Source organism: Echinops telfairi, unplaced genomic scaffold (genome assembly GCF_000313985.2).
Source record: "Echinops telfairi isolate 266 unplaced genomic scaffold, ASM31398v2 ScPeMD7_7465;HRSCAF=8503, whole genome shotgun sequence".
Taxonomy (NCBI): Eukaryota; Metazoa; Chordata; class Mammalia; order Afrosoricida; family Tenrecidae; genus Echinops; species Echinops telfairi.
In genome coordinates this window covers 6,678,985-6,689,455 of record NW_022111365.1, presented here as the reverse complement: position 1 = coordinate 6,689,455, position 10,471 = coordinate 6,678,985, and the positions used below count along the sequence as shown (strand labels likewise).

At 47.8% G+C, this 10,471-nt stretch overlaps 1 protein-coding gene across 3 annotated transcripts in view; it reads left to right on the top strand.

Annotated features, from left to right (window-relative positions):
- The window catches only part of SLC37A2 (solute carrier family 37 member 2), a 31,109-nt gene that overhangs the window by 9,278 nt on the left and 11,360 nt on the right, over window positions 1-10,471 (top strand). For all 3 annotated transcript variants that reach the window (XR_006679420.1, XM_045283657.1, XM_004714183.2), the window contains exons 2-6: window positions 5,671-5,752; window positions 6,423-6,516; window positions 6,620-6,698; window positions 8,570-8,705; window positions 9,146-9,222. Coding sequence is in view for 2 of the 3 variants with exons in the window: in XM_004714183.2 (XP_004714240.1) it covers window positions 5,671-5,752; window positions 6,423-6,516; window positions 6,620-6,698; window positions 8,570-8,705; window positions 9,146-9,222 (468 nt within the window). In the remaining variant the exon portion in view is untranslated. The remainder of the gene's footprint in view (window positions 1-5,670; window positions 5,753-6,422; window positions 6,517-6,619; window positions 6,699-8,569; window positions 8,706-9,145; window positions 9,223-10,471) is intronic.

Genomic DNA, 10,471 nt, shown 5'->3' with positions numbered 1-10,471 from the left:
ACAGTGGTGAAAATGGGTCCTTTGCGATTTTCTTTCATTGGCTTGTTTTTTATGTTAATGTCTCAGGAGACACTGTTCCTTGCTTCTACCCTAGATGCTTTCCTGGTGAAAAGTCCTTTTTTTGTGTGATCCAAGTAGGTTGTTTTATTTTTTAAATCATTTTATTGGGGGCTCATACAGCTTTTATCACAATCCATCCATTGTGTCAAGTACATTTTTACATTTGTTGCCATTCTTTCTACTTGAGCTCTGAGTATCGGCTTTTCTTTTTTCCCCCTGCCTCCACTCCCTCATGAACCCTTCATAATTTATAAATTATTTTTTTTTTCATGCCTTACACTGACCAATGTCTCCTTTCACCCATTTTTCTGTTATTCATCCCCCTGGGAGGGGGTTATATGTAGATCATTATGATCAGTTGGTTTCCTCTCTCTCCTTCCACCTTCCCCTTACTCTCCTGGTATGGCTACTCTGAGGGGTTTATCTGTTCTGGATTCCCTGTGTTTCCAGCTCTTATTTGTACCCATGTACATGATCTGGTCTAGACGGATTTGTAAGATAGAATTGTGGTCATGATAGTTGGGGGGAAGAAGCATTAAAGAGCTAGAGGAAAGTTGTATGTTTCAATGGTGCTGAACTGAATCCTGACTGGCTGGTCTTTTCCTTGTGACCCTTCTGGAAGGGGATGTTCTCTTGTCTACATATGGGCTTTGGGTCTCCACTCAGCACTCCCCCCTTCATTCACATTGATCTGATTTTTTTGTTCTGGGTCTTTGGGTCTTTGATGTCTGATACTCGATTCCATCGACATCTCATAATCTCACAGGCTGGTGTGCTTCTTCCATGTGGACTTGATTTCTTCTCAGCTAGATGGCCACATGTTTATCTTCAAGCCTTGAAGACCCCAGACACTATATCTTTTGATAGTTGGACACCATCAGCTTTCTTTACCACATTTGCTTATGCACCCATTTTGTTTTCAGCGATCATGTCAGGAAGGTGAGCATCATGGAATTCCAGGCTATTAGGACAAAGTTTTCTTGCATTGAAGGAATACTTGAGTAGAGGCCCAATGTCTGCCTGCTACTTTAATACTTAACATATAAATATATGCATATAGGCCTATTTCCCTATCATTATATATAAATATATTTACATATATACATGCCTGTATTTAAACCTCTATAAATGCCCATTTACCTCCCAGTTCTTTCCTCTATTCTTGTGAAAAGTCTTAACAAAGTCAATAAAATTAACACTGCATACCTTAGACAATCAACTACTAGTTAAGAGATAGCTAGTCTACCACTCTGTTTGACCTGGTTGGTGGGAACTGGAAGGTAGGACTCTAAGAATTACCGCCTCCTGCTAATGAAAGCTTAGAGGGTTACAAGGCAGTTGGCCTCACCTGGAAAAATCTAGACCTTTTCCCAGTAACTCTAGTCCTTGGCCCTGACTTGCTTGCCCAGTCTGGCCCAGGACCTGGGCTGCCGTCATGCTTTCACAGCCACCCTGCTGAGGCCTCTGTGGTTAAGGGGGGGAGAACAGTGATGAGAAGTGAAACCTGTGGTTCTGTGTGATGCTGGAGAATGAGCTGTTAGTTTAGCCCAGCCACTCCCCTGCCTGTGGGCCCCATCCTCTTTTGAATGGGCCATCTCAGAATAGCTGTCAAAATGCAGTGGAACAAGCAGCAGACTAAGTCAGAGCCTGGGTTCAAGTATACTCCGCTAAGTCAGTTATATGACTTTGGGCTCATCACCCCAGCCCTCCAAGCTTTGGTTTGACAGGTCTCATAGTACCTAGCCAGTGCACAGCAAGTCGAGGACCCCTGTGCTCCAGAAATCATAACTCTTGCGGTCCTGTCATTTTGGGGGTCAAATTTCCACATGTGTAATTCAGAGCTGTGAGGGAGGCCAGGTCAGGCCCTTAAATGAGGTAAGACTGTAACCTCTCAAGTCAGAAATCTTTCTGGTCAGGATGTCAATGTGGATCTGCAGACCCCTCCTTGTCATATTTGGAGAGAGCCTGTGGGAAAGCCTTAGCAGGGCAGTTGGATCCTAGACTCAGTAAGGAGAGGGCTCTACTAGCCTTGGTTAGCCCAAAGTAGGGAGAAGGTGGTGCTGGCCTATAAAACCCTGCCCTCCAGAGGACCCAGGGTACAGAGCACACCCACCCTACCCCACTACCTCCACAGTGAGTGGGCTTAGTTGCCAGCCCTACCCTGTCCCCCAGCTCTTCAACCTCATCTGAAAACCCCAAATGACACTGACTGTTGTTTTTAAGTGCCCACTGGGTGTCAAGAAGGGAGTCCTGGTGGCATAGTCAGGGCAGTGTTGAACTGCTAACCCCACTCACTAGCCGCTCTGCAGGAGGAAGATGAGTGTGTCTGTTCCCACAGAGATTCACCAAGTCTTGGGACCCTATATAAGGTCGTTATGGATTTGAATCAACTCAGTGGCAATTGAGCTTCTGGGATGCCATACATTCAAGGAGATGTATGATAATATCATCTCAGTAATCTGTTCACAGCCCCATGAGAAAGGTGAAGAATTCTGCTTTTCAGATAAGCAAGCAGATTTAAGACACCAAACTCAGTTTTCCTCGACGCTTAAGTCCCTACTCTTTTATAGACACCTCCTCCCTGAAATATCCGCCTGTAAAATTGCCATCGCGGCCCCAGCAGAGGCTGAAGGGTGAACAAGGTTCAGGGAGCTGCTCTGACCCTCAATGAGGACATCTGCCTGTGACTTCCCAAAATTCAAGGAGGAGAAGTTCTGGGTCTTTACTTGGATGGTGTCAGAGCTTATTAACCTAGGGAATCTCAGGTTCCTTCCATGTCTTCCTATCAACTTCAAGAGAGCGTCAAACTCCATGCCCCCTGCCAATTCCTAGTCACTTTTCCAGGCTACACTCACCCTCCACATGTCCTGGGCTAGGGCTCCACAAGCAGATGGTGTGATTTTGTGCCTCTGTGCTTTTGCACTTTCTGTTCCAGCCCCCTGGCACATCCTCCTGCCCCGGCCGTGGTCTGCCTGGACCAGGCCTGTTTGTTTTGAAGACTCAAAGAAGCCTCACCTTGAGGAATCCTTTCCAGATACCGGTCCCATCCCACCTGGACTCAGGGTCCTCGCTTTGTGCTTCCATGTGACACGGGGCTTTCCTCTCTTATGGCGTTACCACATCCCTTCCACCCATCTCACTGTCCCTTGATCCTTGAGCTCCGGGAATGAAAAGACCCCCCTATACACTGTTTTCTGTTTAGTTCCTGGCAGACTGTGTGGGGGATAAGTGTGAGGGAGTGGTAGGCAAGTCCTGCTTCTGCCAAAAGCAATCAATGTCACAAGTGAGCACAACTCTCCCTACCCAGGGTTGGGACATGGACTACCCAGATTACAGGGACATGGAACACAGTGAGAGGACACCTGTGACGTCAGGTGAGGCTAGATGGAACTCCGTCCTGGGAGGATTGCTGTGTGGTGGTGTGGAGAGATGGTGCAGGAGATGGGCTGGTGCCAACCAGGTCATACCTCCCAGCCTGTTGTTAGCTCTGGCCAACTCCTGAATGCACTCAGGATGCCTGTTAAATGGCATCCTGGCTTTCTGGTCACCATCAGGGATGAATCGCAACAAGGGGTACACTGCTGGACTGATAGGACAGAACAGTCATAAGCAGGAGTCGTCATGGGACTATGCCACCCTGGGTCTTTCAGGCCCAGACAGAATCTCATTTGCCTCCATATTCAGTGGCCCCACAGGCAGACAAGAGCCCCAGATCAACGATTGGCCAATGTAGGCTCAGCTGAGTCCTAGGGTCGTAAGGGATGCACATCCAGGGACTCTGGGGAGGCAGCTATCAGATTCATCTGTTTTGTGGGGTAGTTGGGTTGTGACTGATGAGGAAATCGGTTTAGTTCACAAAGTAAATTAGCAAGAGAGACCTCTTTTCCAAACAGGCACTAGCCTTTTCGACTGAACCTGGCAGTTTCCTGGGCAGGACACTCTGTTGCTAGATAGAATCTTTGGGGCTGTAGCTTTCTCCCCTGGAGTGCTTTCTATAGTAAGCCTGCTGGGTACTCTCTGCAAATTCTCTCAAAGAATCCTACCCCCTATTTTTAAAGTCCTTGAAATAAGTATATGCAGCTCTGTGTCAGGCGGTGGAGCCCAGAAAACATTGTTATCCCCAAGCTTACTCATGCTGGCCACTGTGGCAGGCACATGGAGCAGCCCGTTCTTCCCTGTCAAACTCCAATCCCCGGGAGACCTCTGAGCAACACTGCACCCTTTGGATCTGGTAGCTAGAGGCAAGGTCATAACCAAGGATAAATTCCAGACTAAAGAGTGGGAACTTCGTTTTAATGAAACGGAGAGCCACTGATAGAGTTGTTTTTTGTTTTATTTTATTTTGTTTTTAATCATTTTATTGGGGAGCTCTTACAAATCTTATGACAGTCCATCATTCAATTGTATTAAGCACACTTGTGCATATGCTGCCATCAACATTTCCAAACACTGGTCGGTTTTAAGCAAGGTAACCAAGAGGGTGCTGTGTGTGACATCATTTTCATAAGAAAACAAACGGGGAGGCCACAGAGAGAAGGGAGACAGAAAACTCAGGCACAAAGCAGCCCCTTTGTCCAGCAGTGAAGTGAGAAGGGACCTAAATTCCACCGAAGTTCAGGCTTTGCTGAAATGTCCCTTGATTTCACAGGTGGCAGGAGATCCCTAAAAGAGAAGAGCAAGAATGGCCTGGCCCCGCCCTTAGGTTCAGGGAGCCTAGGAATGCCGTAAACTGAGTCTCGGGACCCTCCTAATTCCTAACCTTTCCCCTGCACTGGGGGTGCGCGCTGGTGTTTGTTTTCCGTGTGACTCTTGCCTGCTGACTTGCAGCTGATCGTCTGGGGGAAGCCGAGGGTGACTCAGGAGAAGGGAGAGGCTTGGGCTCCAGCAGAAACCTTGAGTGGTGCTGAGTTACACGCTTCCTGTGAGAATGAGGCAGCGGCGGGTGGGAAAGGCACATGCGGTATGTGAGCCACGTATCATGGAAAGACTGATCTTTGTCCAGCGGAAGGGAATTGACTGGAAATAACAAGAGGACTTGGGTCTGATCTGTATTTCTTGTGCTGCTGACTCATTTCCATCGTCTGGCCTCAGATCTCAGTGGGCAACAAACAGGTGCTAGTTCTCCGTGTTCGGAGCTTAGGAGGAGTATGGATCTCATCCTAAAGAGAAAACTCCCCCAGTGCCCCTGCCCCCGCCCCCACCAGGCACTTCATTCTCCGGCTCAAATTCACTCACTCTTTCTGGTATTTAAAAAAAATGATTCTAACACTTTGCTCCCGTCATGATCATTTTCTTGTCTTCTGTCTTATGCGCAGGCACCTCTACATTCATAAAGGTGATGGAAGGTAGCAGGAGCGGGATGAGATCCTCTCATGCAGGACTCATGCTGGGGTCTCGGGTCAGGACCAGGGAGATAGAGCCTCCTGAGCATCTTGGCTGCTGGGCTTATGTTTCTCTTCCCCCTCTGGCCTCTGCCTCCAAGAACTTGCATGTGGAGGAGAACCTGAAACTAAGAGTTGGCCGTGTTAAGACCTTGGGGCTGCCGGCACAAACACCAGTGAGATACGGGGCCTTCTCTCTTGTGTACCCAAAGGTCTACTTTTCCTGCAGGTTCCGAGGGTTCATCCTGCTGCTTACCTTCCTCATTTATACCTGTTACCACATGTCCAGGAAGCCCATCAGCATTGTCAAGGTGAGGCTGCGTTAGTGACAAGTACCGAGGCTGAAACTTCTGGGCCCAACAGAAACACCTTTAGATGAGTGGTACAGAACAGTTATCTGCTTATCATGGTTGCTGGACTGCCCCTTCCACCCTGGCAGACCCCACTGTGAGTGAGTAGTTCTTTTCCCAAGAAAGGAGTCTGTGGAGCACATCGGGTTAAGCATTGAGCTGCTAATGGAAAGATTGGCATTTTGAACCCCCCGGCCACTCCATGGAAAAAAGAAGAGGCAGTCTGCTTCCATAAAAATTGATAGCATTCGAAACCCTGCCTTCTGGGATCGCTAGGAGTCAGAATTGACCGGATAGCAGTGGGTTTTCCTGGACAGTTTTCCTAGGAAAGAGACAGCAGTATCAGTGGGTGCACAGTAGGAGAAGGAGGGTCCTGGGCTCTATGGGTTCTCCTCATGGACTCCTGCAGCCTTTCACTGTGGGATCAGATATGGTTAATTTCCCCTGTGATCAATTTCTGCAAGGGGGAGGTGTTCACAGGAAGGAGCATGGAATCTTCTGGGGGTGGCGTTCAGGGCGGGGGATGGCAGTGGCCTTGGTATGATTGATCCGAGTTTGCTGGCTCCTCTCTGGCTGACAGGTTTGGATATGATCAAATGACTCTTGCCTGTGCATCCCATTGTCTCTCCAGAGTCGTCTGCACCAGAATTGTTCTGACCTGATCAAGCCCATCAATGACACCTATACCTTCAATGACACCACATGGTGCAACTGGGCCCCATTTGGTAAGGACAGAGCAAGCTGGCCTTTCCTGTTTCCCATCTCAATTTTTCAGGCTTCTTGCAAGCAGCCAAGCACCCAGCGTTCTGTCTCTCCCTCTGTTTTCAGATAAGGACAACTACAAGGAGTTATTGGGGGCTGTGGACAATGCCTTTCTTGTGGCCTACGCCATCGGCATGTTTATCAGGTAATGAGAGAGGCCAAGCCTGGGATCATGCAGGGTCAGAGGGTCAGAGCTACTGGCCCTCCTTAGCTGGCCTGAGCAGCCAGGGGCTTGGAGTTTGAAGTGAAAGAGCTGAGCGCTCCCATAGGTGACATCAATTCTGAGGCTTGTGTGGGTACCATGAGCCCATGCCATGGTTGCTGAGCCGCAGCCACCATTCTACTGAAGTGGCACACGCCCACATTCAGTAGCTCTCTTCCCTGGCTGCTCCTTTTACATTTATCCCCCCAGACAGCTGTGTGGGTGAGTGTGGATGGAATATAGCTTGTGCTGGGAGGGATCCCTTGAGTGATCCTGTCCTGTGCCCACATTTGTGTCAACAGTGTGAATTTTGGATAGCCTCCAAGGGCTCCTGACCTAATGGAAATGAGGGATGGTTAATAAGCAGCTGACTACAAAGCAGAATGGTGGCGATGCGACCGAGGTTGCTTTGAGAGCTCCAAGGCAGTCATTCAGTCCAGGCTAGGACTAGAGGGAAGAGGCTAATGAGGTAATAGTGGGGAGAAAGGGACTCTTTTCATCATGAAGAGGAATTAGGTTTGGCCACACCAGCTGGGGCAGCAAACAAAAAGAAGTGGTTGGAGCAGAAGGATGCAAATGTGAAGAAGCAGTGTGATCTATAGGCAGGACAGGTTAATGAGAGGGCAACGTCTGAGAGCGCTCGCAGCAGAGGATGGAGCTGAAGGACAAGTTTGTTCGCTTCGGGCCTCATTTGTGGGTATGGGGGAGTGATCGAAGGGTTTGATGTAAAGTGTCCTGTTCACGTTCCTAGTTAAGATAGGTCATTCTGAGGGTCAGACCCAAGGTAGATTTGATCTGTTTTGGCAATAGCCCAAGTGAGTTTTGAAGAGAACTTAATTAGAACACTAATATAATAATAGAGATGGAAGAGAACCACCACACTGGAGAAATACATATTTAGGAAGTAGAAGGGACGAGCCTTAGAGGTTGAATGTGAGCGGTGAGATGGAGAGGAAGGAGAAAGAGGGAGCTCTCTCATCTAGCTTGAGTAGTCAGTGGAGAGTAATGCCAATGACTTAAAGAAAGAAAGAGGTCCTGGGTAGAGGGAGGACTAAAGGGCCGTTAAGACGGGGCTGATGAATATAGAGAGCTTTGTGAAGCATTTGGAGAATCTCGGTAAACATTTCAGAAGGCATTGGGCTATGCTTCTGCAGCTCTGGGGAAAGATGAAGACTGAGGAGGTAAAGCTGTGGGATATTTAATATACTGGAGACAAAGCCAAACAAGGCCCGTTGACCGGTATGTGTCAGAATAGACTGTGATCCTAAAGCTTTTAATGGTTATTTTTTCCAAAGTAGAACACACTAGGCCTTCCTTCTGAATTTAATGTATAAGTGGTAGTTAAAACTCTCAAGGGGATTGACTAGACTGCCCAGAAGGAACATGCAATGAAATGGATAGTAAAGGAGGAGGAAGTGAACAACTATAAAGCCAAAGAAAAGAGTGTCTGGTGGTGCAGTGTTTAAGCACTCGGCTGTTAATCAGAAGGCCCCTGGCTCTAATGCACTAGCTATTGCACTTGAGAAAAATGTGACCACCTGCTTCCATAAAGATTACGGCCATGGGCACCCTACTCTATCTGTAGTGTCGCTGTGAGTAGGAACTAAGGGTAACATCACTGAGGAGGGAGAATTTCAAGGAGGTCAACAGTGTCAAGTGAAGCAGAGACATCGGGTGAGTGGAAGACTGAGCATATAAAACTCACACAGGCCAGAACGGTTTCCGTGCTGTGGGTGGCGGGGAAAGAACAAAGATGGGAGAAGAGGGAAGGAGTAGAAATAGCAAAGATTAACTGCAAATCCATCTCTCTCCAGTGGGATTTTCGGGGAGCGACTCCCCATTCGTTATTACCTGTCTGCCGGAATGCTGCTCAGTGGCCTTTTCACCTCCCTCTTTGGCATGGGATATTTCTGGAACATCCACGCGCTCTGGTATTTTGTGCTCATACAGGTATGGGTCTCACACTCCGGCCTTGGTTGCAGTCACAGGAAAGGACTCCGACTGTTAGACCTACCCCATTCTGAGGTCATAGCAGATTTGGGACTTGAGCCTCTGGTTCCCATTCACTACCCAGGGTTCTCCTCCCCAATCTCCTTCCCATTCATACATTTCCTCACTTACCACGTCCTCACTGGGCACCAGCCTAAGGTCTCTTTTGCTGCATGAGAGGCTTGCTCTCTATGCTGAAAGATCTTGAGGAAGAGGAGAAATCAGCTTATAATATTAGGGTTTGTGTGTACACATGCATGAGGTTAGAGTGGCATATATCATTTGTGGTGTGGCGGGCCCCTCAATACTGAGAGTTACCTTCCATAGTCCTGAGGGGGGACAAAGCAGAAAGTTGGCGTGGCCCAAGCCTGCACCCAACCCCACCTTCTTTCTCCCTGCAGATCTTTAATGGACTTGTCCAGACAACAGGCTGGCCCTCCGTGGTAACCTGCGTGGGAAACTGGTTTGGGAAGGGCAGGTGAGTGCAAAATGGGAGGAGGACTGGGAAGTGTACCAGGAGGCCTGGGACTAGTCAGGACTTCACTCCTGGCCCCCAGTATAACTTTCTGGTGAAAGGAAAACGTTGCCTCTATCTTGTTGAGCGTCACATGCCCAGATAGAAATATTTTAGTGGTTAAAAAGCTTTGCTACACCAGCCTGTGTGATCATGAGGTGTCGACAGCATCGGGTATCAGGTATCAAAAGATCCAAAACAAACAATTATATCAATGTGAAAGAGGGGGGTTGGAGTGGAGACCCAAAGTCCATCTGTAGAAAATTGGACATTCCCCAATAGAAGGGTTACAAGAAAGGGACGATTCAACCAGGGTGCATTATAGCATCAACAAAACACACATCATTCCTCTAGTTCCTGAATGTTTCCCTACACCCCCACCCCCCTACCACACATACTCTACCATGACCCAATTCTACCTTAAAAATCCAGCCAGTCTGGAGTACACTTTACAGATAAGATCTCTGGACATTTGGATTTCAGGACAGATAACCCCCACCACCACCACCACCCCCAACAGTAGTGGGAGTAGTGCTATCATGAGGGTAGAGGGATGGGGAGAGGGGGGAGGGGGAGAAAGGAGGAACCCATCACAAGGTTGGATATATAGCCTCCCCCAACCCAAGAGGGATGAATACAGAAATGTGGGTAAAGGGAGACAGTGGACAGTGTAAGATATGAAATAACAATAATAATATATAATTGATCAAGGATTCACAAGGGTGGGAAGGTGGGAGAGGGAGGGGAAAAGAGAGGAGCTGATACCAAGGGATCAAGTAGAAAGAAAATGCTTTGGAAATGTTGATGGCAACATATGAACAAGTGCACTTAATACAATTGAATGGCGGATTGTTAAAACATCTGTTAGAGCCCCCCAATAAAATGATTAATAATAGTAAAAGCGGTGGTATTTTCCTTAGTGGTTTCATCCAGGCAACTTTATTCATTCCTTTTCCTCATAAGAGAGGGATTTCCATATTGAAGGGAGACAACAAATGAAAACTGTAAAATTGTTTTCTTTTCCTTGAACTGGTTTTTGTATAAAAAGCTGAGGATTGCTCAGCCTCAATAATACTGACATGTTGAGCCAGATTAGCCTTTGCTGTATTGTAGAATATTTAACAGCATCTCTAGTATCTGCCCACAAGATGCCAGTCAAAATCCCAGACTGTGACCATCAATAATGTCAATCTTTTGATAGCCGGGCACCATC